Source organism: Ahaetulla prasina, chromosome 15 (genome assembly GCF_028640845.1).
Source record: "Ahaetulla prasina isolate Xishuangbanna chromosome 15, ASM2864084v1, whole genome shotgun sequence".
In the NCBI taxonomy this organism is placed as follows: domain Eukaryota; kingdom Metazoa; phylum Chordata; class Lepidosauria; order Squamata; family Colubridae; genus Ahaetulla; species Ahaetulla prasina.
The window spans coordinates 12,299,324-12,314,099 of record NC_080553.1 but is presented as its reverse complement, the minus strand read 5'-3'; the positions used below and the strand labels follow the sequence as shown (position 1 = coordinate 12,314,099).

The following is a 14,776-nucleotide window of genomic DNA, read 5'->3' as shown; positions in this document are numbered from 1 at the left end:
AGGGGTCGGCGGTAGCAGTTGCAAGCAAGAAATTGCAAGCAGAAGCCCCCGGGCCAGGAAAACAGACCCCCCCTTCCCCTCTCCGGCTCTCTCCGAAGCCCCCGCTTAGAAAGTTGGCGTGGGGGGCACCAGGAGAGAAAGAAACGCCGCTGGAAACGGGAGCGAAGGAAGATGCGCTCCGGTTCAAAGCCGAGAGAGAGGAGCTGATCCGGGTTTCAGGAGGACTGGAGGCCGATCCGAATTAAGCAGGGAGAGAGGCCTGAGGAGAAAGGAGGAGGAGGGAGAAGGGGAGGGAGGAAAAAAAGAGAGAGAGAGAGAGGAGGGGGAGATGCAACCCTGCGGTCCCCCCCCACCCTGCGCACCCCACCTTCCTTGCTCGCCCTGCGCAAAAGGCCAGGGAACTCTTCCCCCCACCCCCGATGGTCGCTCCGAGTCCCCGCAGCAAATGCCCGGTGGAGAGGCGGAGTCGGAAGTCACATGCACAGCTGGCGAAAGGTGGGGGGGAGGGGAAAGCCAAAAGCTGGGGGAGGGTCAGACCGGCCGGCTCTCGGGGAACCAGGTAAAAAAAAATTGCTACGTGTGTGTGGGGGATCCCCCCCCCCGCCCCATCCCTCCCTCCTACACGACTCGCGGCGTATGTTTCGCCCTCTTGCGATTCTCTTGGGTGGGTGGGTGGGTTGGGGGGAAGGAAGGGGGTTCAAAAGGAAAATCCGGATTGGGGTGCGGGGTGGGTGGGGGCTGGGAGATGCTGGAGCAAGCAGCGATCTTGGTCTCCCCACTTCTCAATTGAGCCTCGCCGTTGAATTTCCTGCCTTTCCAGGTCAGTGAAATTGGAGGCTGGGCTGAAAGAGAGGTGCCCTCCTGCCAGCTTTTCCCCTCCCCCAAATATTTCCTAGCATTCTTACATCTGCCCCCACCCCCCACAAGCCTCTGTCTGATGTTGAGGGGTTTCTGACCTGGAGTGAGCTGAAGTTTTGGGGAGATGCAAACCGGGAGGCAAATTTTTGGCTACAACCTTTCTTTCTTTCTTTCTCTCTCTCTCTTTCTTCCCTTGGTCTTCTTGCAAGCTCTTCTCCACAATGGAACAGCTGGGAGGCAGCTGTGGAAGGCCCAGTCTCGGCCATCCTTGGCTACCCCTCTTAAGCCAAGGATCACTCATCTACCTTGCCTTCTGAGCCGTTAACAGTTAAGAGTAACAGAGTTGAAAGGGAACTTTGAGGTCATCTAGAGATTCTAGATGAATCTAGATTCTAGATGAATCTAGATTATATAATCTATCTATCTATCTATCTATCTATCTATCTATCTATCTATCTATCTATCTATCTATCTATCTATCTATCTATCTGAATCTAGATGAATCACAGATTCTAGTCATCTGTGGTCTCTTCCCAAAATCCCCAAAGCTTTAAACAAAGACTATCTACTATTGACCTCACCCCATTCCTAAGAGGTCTGTAAGGGGCGTGCATAAGAGCACCAGCTGTTCCTGTCCTCTCTCTCTCTCTCTCTCTCTCTCTCTCTCTCTCTCTCTCTCTCTCTCTATCTTTCTATCTATCGTTCCTGTCCTAATGTTCCCTTTGATTGTATCCAATTTGTATGGTTATTCCATGCTTATACTTATGTATACTGTTGTGTTTGACAAATAAATTAAAAAAAATAGATTCGAACCGCCGAACTGCCAACCTAGCCGGGCCAGAATATGATGAGGGATTTGAATCCTGGGGCTGAAGAGGCTTCCCAAAGAGAGCCAGTCAGTTGTTGTAATTCAGGTGCTGGCCTGGAAACCAGGAGATGGTGAGCTCTAGTCCCACCTTAGCCATGAAAGCTGCCTGGATGACTTTGTGCCATTTACCAGGTGTTGGTGAGTTCTAGTCCTACCTTAGCCATGAAAGCTGCCTGGATGACTTTGTGCCATTTACCAGGTGTTAGTGAGTTCTAGTCCCACCTTAGCCATGAAAGCTTCCTGGATGACTTTGGGCCAATTACCAGGTGTTAGTGAATTCTAGTCTTACCTTAGAAATGAAAGCTTCCTGGATGACTTTGTGCCATTTACCAGGTGTTAGTGAGTTCTAGTCCCACCTTAGCCATGAAAGCTGCCTGGATGACTTTGTGCCATTTACCAGGTGTTAGTGAGTTCTAGTCCTACCTTAGCCATGAAAGCTTCCTGGATGACTTTGGGTCAATCACCAGGTGTTGGTGAGTTCTAGTCCCACCTTAACCATGAAAGCTGCCTGGATGACTTTGGGCCAATTACCAGGTGTTAGTGAGTTCTAGTCCCACCTTAGAAATGAAAGCCAGCTGGATGGCTTTGGGTCAATCACCAGGAGATGGTGAGTTCTAGTCCCACTTTAGCCATGAAAGCTGCCTGGATGACTTTGGGCCAGCCCCCCTATCTCTCTCCCCCCCACCACAACTCATATCACAGAATCATTGACATGGGGAAAATAGCAAGAGGAGGGAACATTATCAATGCCTGCCACCCTGACTTATAAAATAATAAAGGTAGGATAAAAATCTATGGTCTGCCAAATGTAATGGGAACAACGTTCGTAGTTTGGGAAGTTTGATTTTTATCTCTTGAGTCACGCGGCGGCTCTTTGGCTGCTCTTCATTGCAGGTGGGACTGTGTGTGCTATGTCTCTGGGGGCGCATCCCTATCCTTGGAAGCCCATCATCCTCTCTTCCCCCAGGCGTCCTTGATCTCCCACGTTGATGTGGAGCGTCTTGTGTTTCAAAGTGCTAAGAACGATGCAGCGACGGCACAGCAGCATCACGGACAGCCTTCCGCCTGAAAGGTAAGGATTCCCAGCGCTCGTACAGGTGAGGGATGACCCAGAGAGCACCTGTTGCGGCAGACAAGCCACGCCAGGCACCAGCTCATCCAATACCAAACCTGCTGGCTGGGAGAATTCTGGGAATTGAAGTCCACAAACCTTCAGATGGCCACGTTTGGAGGCGCCGTTAATGTGCCATGGGTGGTGCAGTGGTTAGAGTGCGGTACTGCAGGCTACTTCTGCTGCCTGCCGGCTGCCTGCAATTTGCTGTTGAAATCAGGCTCAACCTTCCACCCTTCCGGGGTAGGTAAAATGAGGACCCAGATTGTTGGGGGGCAAGAGGCTGACTCTAAACTGCTTAGAGAGGGCTGTAAAAGCACTGTAAAGCAGTATATATGTCTAAGTGCTATATCTATCTATCTATCTATCTATCTATCTATCTATCTATCTATCTATCTATCTATCTATCATCTATCTCTCCTATCCATCAGCTATAATCTCTCCTGTCTATCTGTCTGTCTGTCTGTCTGCCTGTCTGTCTGTCTATCTATCTATCTATCTATCTATCTATCTATCTATCTATCTATCTATCTATCTATCTATCTATCTATTTCTATCTATCTATATGTCTATCTATATCTTCTATTATCTATCTCGCCTATCCATCAGCTATAATCTCATCTATCTATCTATCTATCTATCTATCTATCTATCTATCTATCTATCTATCTATCATCTATCTAGCTATCTAGTTATCTGAGTACTACCTTCTAACCATGGTGGCGCAGTGGTTAGAGTGCAGTACTGCAGGCTACTTCCGCTGCCTGCCGACTGCCTGCAATTTGGCAGTTCAAATCCCACCAGGCTCAAGGTTGAACTTCCAAGGTGGGTAAAACGAGGATCCAGATTGTTGGGGGCAAGAGGCTGACTCTATAAACCACTTAGAGGTTTATAAGCGGTATGTAGGTAAAGCGGTATATAAGTCTAAGGGCTATTGCTATTAATGTTACAACAATACATCAAAGGCTGTCATTTAAAGTTATAAGAAGCACAGATTGTTTTAATAGCAGAATAACAGAATTGAAAGGGAGCTTGGATGTCTTCTAGTCCAACCCCCTGCTCAAGCAGGAGACCTTATACAATTTCAGACTAACCTGTAAGACACTCCCCTGAATATCAACCCATTTGACAAGATGGTTGTTGAAAAGTACCTCTACCAAGTCGAACATAGAGTAATAGGGTTGGAAGGGACCTTGGAGGTCATCTAGTCCAACCCCCTGCTCATGCAAGAGACCCTATTCTGACCGATGGCAGTCCAGTCTCTTCTGGAAAGCTTCCAGGGATGAAGCTCCCAGAGCTTCTAACATTCAACACCGAGCAAGTAAAATAAGTATAAACAAGGCCATAGAAACATAGGATATTTGTAAAAAAAAAAAAAAGCATGTGAAATAAATAGGATTAAAACTAGATGACCTCCGTCCAGTATCGGGCTATTTCGACAGGATTTTCCTCCTGTTGCTAAAAACCCTTGTTGTGTATCGATGTCAGCCTGGCCTTGGAGACTAGCTATAAAAATCTCAGTTTAGAAACCGCAGGGTAGAAAGTGGTGCCCAGGGAGGGTTTTGCATAGTTGTGATATCTAAAGGGGAGGGCTTGGAACCACGGAAAGCTTTGGGGAGGAGGTAAGAGTGGGGCGAATTCCCTTCCTGCAAGCAGCAACTCTAAACTTAGAAATCTCCAAAGGGTTGAACAATCCGGAGAGATTTTGCAATGTTGCCGAAGGTTGCTAAAGTACTTTTTTTTTTTTCCCCTGTGGGAAAAGTTCCTTTTCTGTCCGCTGAATGTTTCTTTTGCGTTACGAGGACGCGGGGCCTGCAGAGGTAGTTCTCGACTTATAACTATTCGATTAGTGACCGTTCCAAGTTACAACAGCACTGAAAAAAGTGATTTATGACCGTGTTTCACACCCCGCTGGTGGGATTCAACCGGTTCGGGACAACAGGTAGTTGAATTGCATCTCTGGCCCCGCCCCGCCCCACCCAGCCCCGCCCCTTCCAGGAGTCCCCACTCGCCCCATTTTTGCACCCAGGTTAAGTGCAAGGAGGCCTACTAGGCCCAAAGTACGCCGCTGGGGGGGGGGCGGCAGTACGCCCCCCCTGTGACTCATTTTCACTTCTTTGTGGCAACCCCTGAGATATTGGAAGACTGCTATCATGTCTCCACTAGTCCTTCTTTTTACTAGACTCGATGAAAAGACTAGGAAGCTGCAAAGGAAAACAAATATAAATTCACCAATGATACATTTTGCTTTTTTTTTAAGGAGAAAGTGAAGAGATACCGTGTTTCCGTATCTTCCTTTTTTTGCAAGATTGTTTCCTCATTTAATTTGGTTTGGGAGCTTTTTGGATCTGAATAAAGGATATAGCACAATGTGCCCAAATTTGGCAACTATAAGACTTGTCGGGATGCAGTGGCTCAGTGGCTAAGATGCTGAGCTTGTTGAAGGTTGGCAGTTCAGCGGTTTGAATCCCTAGTGCCGCATAACGGGGTGAGCTCCCGTGACTTGTCCCAGCTTCTGCCAACCTAGCAGTTCGAAAGCACTTTAAAAATGCAAGTAGAAAAAATAGGGACCGCCTTTGGTGGGAAGGTTCCATGCACCTTTGGTGTTGAGTCCTGCCGGCCACATGCCCACGGAGACATCTTAGGACAGCGCTGGCTCTTCGGCTTTGAAACGGAGATGAGCACTGCCCCCTAGAATCGGGAACAACTAGCACGTATGTGCGAGGAGAACCTTTACCTTTACCTTAAAGACATGTAGACTTCAAACCCCAGAATTCCCAAGCCAGACAACCATGCTATGTAAAATCGTATTTTACGGCTTTAGAACCATTTGTGTGTTTCTCGGTCATTCTTAACTTTCAGCTGCAATGAAAATCCAACAGTGAACTATTTATTTATTATTTTCTTTTTATCCTGCTGCAATGTTGTCACTCTTGGCAAATCGCAACTCTTTCTAAAGCAACATACAATCCAAATGGTAACAATTAAAACTGAAGAAGAAGGCAAAATGATCAGAGCCATACAGGTAGCCCTTGACTTACAAAAGTTCACTTAGTGACCGTTCGATTCCCTTAACAACCGAGTTACTGACTTACGAACGGCAGTGATTCACTTAACAACGGGGGCAAGACAGGTGGTAGAACGGGGCCAAAGCTCACTTAACGATTGTCTTGCTTAGCAACAGAAATTCTGGGGGAAGACAGATTTCACTAAACAACCATGTTATTAATTGATTTACTTAAAAAAAATGTGGCAAGAAAAGAGGGGCAAGACCCGCTTAACCAATGTCTCACTTAGTGACATAAATTTCGGGCTCAATTGTGGTCGGAAGTCGAGGACGAGATGTACTCTTTTCTCCAACCCCACCTCCTTCCTCCCTCTTGTCTTCCAGAAACCGGAACCAAGCCATCACCTCGGAGACCAGCGTGGATGAAGGGGGCGTTTTCGAAAGCCTGAAGACGGAAGCCCCCTCCCCACAACAGCTCTTCTCGGGGCTGGGGGGAATCCCATCAGGCAGTATCTCAGCCACCCCTTTCCAATCCAGTTTGCTCCTTGGGTCCTCAGCCGGAGGAGGCGAGGTCTTCATCCAGATGCCTGCTGCTCGGGAGGAGGGGCCAAGCCGGACAGAGACGGGGCTCTATCACTATCGGCAACCGCACCATTACCATCACAGCCACCAGAGGGGCTCCTCCCTGCTCCATATGAGTGGCGCTGACCGCCATGGGCATCCTGAAGAGACCCCCGATGAGCCGCCTGGCACCCCGGCCCCTGCCCTTCCCGAGATGAAGGCGGTCATCTCCTGGTTGCAGGACGGTCTGCCCTTCATTGTGATCCTGCTGGCGAAAGTTTGTTTCCAACATAAACTGGGTGAGGGGCTTCGCGGAAGAAGAGAGAGAGAGAGAGAGAGACGGTTCTTCCCAGATGTTATTTGCATGCATTTGTGCATTTCCTTTTTTTTTAAAAAAAATCAAACTCTTCTGACCCAGCTTCCCAAACACGACAAGCCAGTGATGAAATCCAAATATTTTTACTATCGGTTCTGTGGGTGTGGCTTGGTGGGCGTGGTGTGGCTTGGTAGGCGTGGCACAGGAAGGATACTGCAAAATCTCCATTCCCTCCCTACTCCAGGGGAAGGATACTCCAAAATCCCCATTCCCTCCCCACTCCAGGGGAAGGATACTCCAAAATCCCCATTCCCTCCCCACTCCAGGGGAAGGATACTCCAAAATCCCCATTCCCTCCCCACTCCTGGGGGAAGGATACTGCAAAATCCCCATTCCCAACCCACTCTGGGGTCAGCCAGAGGTGGTATTTGCCGGTTCTCCGAACTACTCAAAATTTCCGCTACCGGTTCTCTGAACTACTTAAAATTTCCGCTACTGGTTCTCCAGAACCTGCTGGATTTCACCCCTGCGACAAACCCTCTGAAGTTAACGCAAAGATTCCTTTATTAGGAGCGCCGGCAAAAAAAATTCTGTCTCATCATTGGCTAACAAGTCCATCCGGCAGGGAGATGAATAGTTGTCTGCCATATCTATTCATTTCCGCCCCCTGCCTTTTATCCCGAGAGGTAGGGTGGGGCTTTTCTGGCAGCAGTGGCTCTTCTGTCCCAAGGACCAGCCCATAGATTTCCACTGCTCTCCTCTCCTCTGCCTTCTGCACATTTGTGCATCAGGCACTGGACCCAGCTGTTCCTCCTCTTCCTCATCAGTCACTTCCAGACCTGGGGGCTGTTGACTCTCCATTTGAGGGCTGACAGAGGGTCTCTGTCTCTCTGACAGCTCCATTCCCTCTCCCCTCTCGGAGCTCTCAGGTTGCCTTGATGCTGGCCCTGACTCCTATGCCTCCTCCTCCTCTGATTTTGCTGCTGGAGGAGCCGGCGGCCAACAGGCCACAATACAAACAACATTTATTGTGCATTAGTATTTATTTAAATTTATTGACTGACCAGCTCTGTCTTGCTGAATAAAAGCACTTGGTTAACCAACTAGGGGACCAACGTCTCCTGGCACCCGTTATAGGAGTCTTCCAATATTGGAGGGGCTGCCACAAAGAAGAGAGGGTCCACCTATTCTCCAGAGCACCTGAAGTCAGGAAAAGAAGCAATGGGTGGAAACTAATCAAGGAGAGAAGCAACCTAGAACTATGGAGAAATTTCCTTTCGATAGAAAAATTAAGTGGTATGGCTTGCCTCGAGAAGTTGTGGGCGCTCCATCATTGGAGGTTTTCAAGAAGAGGTTGGACAACCATTTGTCTGCAATGGTATAGGGTCTTCTTGAGCAGGGAGTTGGATTAGAAGACCTCTAAGGTCCCTTCCAGGGGTGGCTCAGTGGCTAAGACGCAGAGCTTGTCGATCAAAAGGTCGGCAGTTCAGCGGTTCGAATCCCTAGCACCACGCAACGGGGTGAGCTCCTGTGACTTGTCCCAGTTTCTGCCAACCTAGCAGTTCGAAAGTAGGTAAAAAATGCAAGTAGAAAAATAGGGACCACCTTTGGTGGGAAGGTAACAGCGTTCCGTGTGCCTTTGGTGTTGAGTCCTGCTGGCCACATGGCCATGGAGATGTCTGTGGACAGCGCTGGCTCTTCGGCTTTGAAACAGAGATGAGCACCGCCCCCTAGAGTCGGGAACGACTAGCACGTATGTGTGAGGGGAACCTTTACCTTTAATGTCCCTTCCAATTCTCTTATTCTGTTATTCGGTTCTCTTGCTTTTTTGAACCCGGATGAACAAGGCGAGGTAAAATTCCTTCCTGGTGCATAGGAAACAAAGAATCTCAGCTAGAAGCAGAGAATGCAGCAACTACTGATTATCAGATGTCAGATTGAGTGCTCTCTCTCTCTTTCTCTCTCTTTTTCCCTTACAGGTATTGCCCTCTGTGTGGGCATGGCCAGCACATTTGCATATGCAAATTCAGCCCTTCGAGAACAAATCTCTTTAAAGGTGAGTGCGGGCCACGATTCGGGAAACAAGGAGCCAAAATGTAAACATAAAATTATTCCACCTGTAATAGAAGGTGCGAAAAACCTTGGGAGACAGAGTGAAGAGATGCAGCCCGGGGGACAATGAGATAAGAGACCGTGTAGCCCACAGCTGCATAGAGGGCTGGGTGAGAGGTTCAGAAGGGACCCTCCCTAGTTTCTTGGAGATGTAAAGGAGGGGGAGGAGGATTGTACTTGCAAGGTTAACACCTATGCCTCACACGCATAAGCACACAAAAAAGATGTTGCCTAGGGAACAGTCAGTTAAGAGACTACGTAGCCCATAGCTGCATAATAGGCAGAGAAAAAAACTCTCAGAAGGGACCCTCCCTAGTTACTTGGGATGTAAATGGTGTAATGGTGTGTGGGAAAAACCTTGGGAGCCGGGGAGATGAGATGCTACCGAGGGAATGATTAGATAATGGACAGCATAGCCCTCAGCTTCCTAATGGGTGGAGAAAGAGACTCAAGAAGGGACCCTCCCTAGTTCCTCAGGCTGTAAAGGAGGCTGCTATAATGGCAAGTGGGAAAGACCTTGGGAGTTGGGACAGAAAAGGAGAGGAGAGAGGCTGCTTAGGGAGCACAATCTGATAAGAGCCGGCATAGCCTACTGCTGCATAATGGGTGGAGAAAAACTCAGAAGAGACCCTCCCTAGTTTCTTGGGATGTAAAGGAGGCGGCTGTAATGGTGTGTAGGAAAAACTTTGGGGAGATGAGATGCTGCCTAGAGAATGATTAGATAACGGACAGCATAACCCTCCGCTTCCTTGTCACATGTTCTGGTCTTTCTGCCCTTCTAGGAAAAGAGGTCCATCTTCATGGTTTTCTGGATCTTGATCTTCCTTGCAGGGAACACCCTGTACTTGCTCTACACCTTCAACTCCCAACAGCTGTACAACAGGTGAGTCAACAGCTTCCTCTTCTTCTGAGAAAAAGGGACTTCTCTCGTCATCTAATGGCAAGAGATTAATTTATTTGTCCTGTCCTGACCTATCCTATCCTATCCATATCCCATCCTATCCTATTAATTATCCTATACTATCCTATATGGTATGATATCCCATACCATACATTATCCTAGCCTAGCCTATTAATCATCCCATCCCATCCTATTAATTTTCCCATCCTATCCCATCCCGTCCCATCCCATTCTCCTTCTTTCCCCCTTCCTCTATTCTATTCTATTCTATTCTATTCTATTCTATTCTATTCTATTCTATTCTATTCTATTCTGCACCAAGACAAATTCCTTGTGTGTCTAATCACACTTGGCCAATAAAAATTCTATTCTATTCTATTCTATTCCATTCCATTCCATTCCATTCCATTCCATTCCATTCTATATTTTCTTCTATTCTATTATGTTCTGTTCTATTCTATTCTATTCTATTCTATTCTATTCTATTCTATTCTATTCTATTCTGCACCAAGACAAATTCCTTGTGTGTCTAATCACACTTGGCCAATAAAAATTCTATTCTATTCTATTCTATTCTATTCTATTCTATTCTATTCTATTCTATTCTATTCTATTCTGCACCAAGACAAATTCCTTGTGTGTCTAATCACACTTGGCCAATAAAAATTCTATTCTATTCTATTCTATTCTATTCTATTCTGTTCTGTTCTATTCTATTCCATTCCATTCCATTCTATATTTTCTTCTATTCTATTCTATTCTATTCTATTCTATTCTATTCTATTCTATTCTATTCTGCACCAAGACAAATTCCTTGTGTGTCTAATCACACTTGGCCAATAAAAATTCTATTCTATTCTATTCTATTCTATTCTATTCTATTCTATTCTATTCTATTCTATTCTGCACCAAGACAAATTCCTTGTGTGTCTAATCACACTTGGCCAATAAAAATTCTATTCTATTCTATTCTATTCTATTCTATTCTGTTCTGTTCTATTCTATTCCATTCCATTCCATTCTATATTTTCTTCTATTCTATTCTATTCTATTCTATTCTATTCTATTCTATTCTATTCTATTCTATTCTATTCTATTCCATTCCATTCCATCCCATCCCATCCCATCCCATCCCATCCCATCCCATCCCATCCCATCCTATCCTTTCCTATCTTATGCATTACCCTATCCCAGTGATAGCTAACCTTTCCTGCCCAAGGCGTGCGCATGCCCGAACCCCCAAAATGCAGTGCATGCATGGCCCCCGCACATGTACCCCACCACCATGTGGCCCCCCCCTGCACACACCCCACTCCATGCATGTGCATGTGCCCCCTGCATGCACCCCACCCCCCGCTCATGTGCGGCAGAGACCAGATGACCAGCTGGCCGGGGGGAGGCAGCCGCGCATGCGTGGTGGAGCTGAACTGGGGCGATGGCTCGTGTGCCCAAAGAGAGGGCGCTACGTGCCACCTGTGGCATGCATCCCATAGGTTCACCATCACAGCCCTATCCCATCCATTATCCTATCCCCGTGATGGCAAACCTATGACACGCGTGCCACAGGTGGCACACAGCGCCCTCTCTGATGGCACGCTAGCCATTGCTCCAGTTCAACTCTGCTGCACATCTGTGCACGCCTACTGCCAGCCAGCTGGTCCTTGGGTTTCTGTCGCGCATGCACGGGGTAGGCACGTCCCCCCCCCCGCGCACGCCTGCATGGGGGTGGGGCACATGTGGGGTTGTGCACATATGTGCAGGGGTGGGGCACATGCATGGGGCATGTGTGCATGCACAAGGGGGGCTTTGGGCACTCGGTCCGGAAAAGATTAGCCATCACTGTCCTATCCATTATCTTATCCTAATAATTATCATATCCTATTCTATTAATTATCCTATTCTGCCCATTATCCTATCCTATCCCCCCGTGGGAATACTTAATCCCAAACTATATTTATGGGTGCTGATTTTTAATCCATTGGTTTATAAGGAGCTCCCACTGAAAAGCAGTAAAATTAAAGAGACGAAGCTCCCATTGAAATCCGAATTGCTACAAAGAAATAAAATCATTTCGTGGCCCTTTCGCTCCTTTGCCCTCTGTTCTCTTCATCTTTTCGTTACCTCGTTGATTTGATTGTATTTTGAGTTTTTCTTCTTTTACTGTCTTTTTTTTTTTTAACTAGCCCACTCATTTTGGCTTGTTTTGTTTTGTTTTTTAGGATTTAATTTTACCTGTAGTGCTGTGCCATATTGTGAGTACTTTGATTTTGGTTCTCCCTTCTCTCTCCTCTCTCTCTCTCTCTCTCTCTTTAATCACATCTTGTGATAAATAGCAATAGCAATTGACTAATATATCGCTTCACAGTGCTTGACAGCCTTCTCTAAGCAGTTTACAGAGTCAGCCTATGGCCCCCAACAATCTGGGTCCTCATTTTACCAAACTTGGAAGGATGGAAGGCTAAGTCAACCTTTAGCCAGTCAGGATTGAACTGCTGGCAATCAGCAGAGTTAGCCTGCAATACTGCATTTTAACTGCTGTGTATGATGGATGGAGGATGGATGGATGGATAGAAGGAAAGGACAGAAGGAAGGGAGGGAGGGAGGGAGGGAGGAAGGAAGGAAGGAAGGAAGGAAGGACAATAGCACTTAGACTTATATACCAATTCACATGGCTTGACAGCCCTCTCTAAGCCGTTTACAGAGTCAGCCTCCGGCCCCCAACAATCTGGGTCCTCGTTTTACCCACCTCGGAAGGATGGAAGGCTGAGTCAACCTTGAGTCAGTCAGGATCGAACTGCTAGCAATCAGCAGAGTTAGCCTGCAATGCTGCATTGTAACCACTGTTGGATGGAGGATGGGTGGATGGATGGATGGATGGAAGGAAGGAAGGAAGGAAGGAAGGAAGGAAGAAAGGAAGGAAGGAAGGAAGACAGACAATAGCACTTATATACCGCTTTATAGTGCTTTCCAGCCATCTCTAAGCGATTTACAGAGTCAGCCTCTTGCCCCCAACAATCTGGGTCCTCATTTTACCAACCTCAGAAGGATGGAAGGCTGAGTCAACCCTGAGCCGGTGAGATATGAACTGCCGAACTGCAGCTAGCAGTCAGCTGAAGTAGCCTGTAGTACTGCCCTCTAACTGCTGCGCCATTTCTGCTCTTTTTTGTGCTGTAACAAAATTTGAAATGTAGATCAAAGGAGGTGTAGAAGTCTTTGTCCAGCCCTCGAAAGTGACACAAATGTATTTGATGTTTCTTGAGAATTAAAAATGCTTTGTGTTTCAATGCTCCTGTTCCATCCAGGCCCTTCCATGGTTACGTTAACTTAATTTTAGATTTTGTCCCTCGTTGGCTTTTATTCCCCTTTCCTTATAAAACTGCCTTTGCTGGAAAACTTTATTGCATAATATTCAGGAAGGAATTCTTTCTATTGCAGCATTTGAAAATATTAATTTGATTTAGGAACGCAGATACGTTTATCTTTGTTTCATTGGCTTAACTTAAGCGGCTTGTAGTTTCACAGTTTGCCATTTGCGACTCTTGAGTGTGGCGTGTAATAACAAAAATTAGGAAAGAAGACCTAGATTTTAAAAAGAGATTAGATACTTGTTCTGTCCCCCTCGCCTCTGTCCGAGCGATGACTTAATTAGCTGGCACTATCAGCTCTGGAAGTAAACTAGCGAGCGTTTGCCAAGTGTCTGTTATCTCCCTTGATGCCGATGAGTCAACAAACAGTACTTCAGCTCTAGTCAAGCAGTTGATTTGCCTGCTACGAAGAGGCATAGCAGCCCTTGCTGTTTTTGTATCCTGTAGGGTGTGGCTCCATGACTCAACACTTCCTAGGCCTGCCCCACCCCTGCTTCTGTTGTTCCCGCCTCTCCTGCCTACGAAACCTAGGGTCAAGCCAGGCCTGATTGCCATCAGCTGGGTCTGGAGACGTGGCCTGGGGTGGGGGAAGAGTCAGGGGACGGAGGCCTCGTTATCTCCTCCACCTGGCCTGCCTCTGGCTCCTGGAGCTGAGCCAGGGAAGCCGGTGCTCCCGAGGTAAGTCCTGATGGCCCTTCCCCCTCACTTTCCAAGTCACTTTCTGGCAGGGGGCCCGGCTCGGGGGGGCGCAGACACAACAATACTATACAAAATCAAAATAAACAATGAAAAGCAACAGGGATCCTTTCCTCGGCTTGGCAAAGTTGACCTCTTACTGGTTTAGTACTTTGGACCACAACCTTCATCATCCCCCACTATTGGCAATGCTGTCTGGTGGCCACGGATACTTAGAATATCTAGATGGACATCAGGTTAACTACTACATTAGATTTTTAAAAGAATTGTAAAGGACTGGAAGCTGTTACGCTCAGTTGTACTTACCTACAGTGGTGGCCAAAATTGTGGAAACTTTTTGGGAAAGGGTATTTTCTAAAACTAGCTAATAACACCATTTATTGTTTTTTGGAGTAGTACCATAAAATTATATATCAATAGAAAGATAATTGAATCAAGAATGCAATGCAATAACTTTTATGAAGGATTTGCTATTAGAATAGCAGTTACGGTGTAAAGAAGAAAAGTGAAACACTTAGAAAAAACGAGATATACAAAAATTATCCCCCTGTCAGTTAATCCTTAGTTGGGTAACCTTCAGCATGAAAGATGGCCTTACAGCATCTTCCCATGGAGAGAACCAAATCTTTGAGTTCTGCAGCTGTTATCATGTGAAACCAACATTGAAGGATTGCTTCTATTAACTGGGTTTTATTGCTGGGTCGCTTCTGACTAACAAGTTTCTTTAGTCGGCTCCATAGATTTTCAATTGGGTTAAAATCTGGGCTATTCCCAGGCCATTCCAGCAGTGGAATAGGATGACCTTGAAACTCCGGAAAAAAAAGTGGTGTTATTAGCCATCAAAACCTCAAAAATACACTTTTCCCAAAAGGTTTCCACAATTTTGGCCACTACTGTACATTCTATCCTTCATCCCAAATTAGTCCTTGGTGCTCTCTGAGCTTGGTTGTTTTGTTTCGGGTTTTTTGTGGACATTTTATT

The 14,776-nt window shown here is 46.6% G+C and overlaps 1 protein-coding gene across 1 annotated transcript in view; it reads left to right on the top strand.

Annotated features, from left to right (window-relative positions):
• The first annotated feature begins 514 nt into the window (after positions 1 to 514).
• The window catches only part of RNFT2 (ring finger protein, transmembrane 2), an 88,626-nt gene continuing 74,364 nt past the window's right edge, over positions 515 to 14,776 (top strand). Inside the window, exons 1-5 of the mRNA XM_058158383.1 lie at positions 515 to 559; positions 2,621 to 2,798; positions 6,229 to 6,704; positions 8,701 to 8,777; positions 9,616 to 9,716. Coding sequence (XP_058014366.1) covers positions 2,716 to 2,798; positions 6,229 to 6,704; positions 8,701 to 8,777; positions 9,616 to 9,716 — 737 coding nt within the window. The 5' untranslated portion in view covers positions 515 to 559; positions 2,621 to 2,715. The remainder of the gene's footprint in view (positions 560 to 2,620; positions 2,799 to 6,228; positions 6,705 to 8,700; positions 8,778 to 9,615; positions 9,717 to 14,776) is intronic.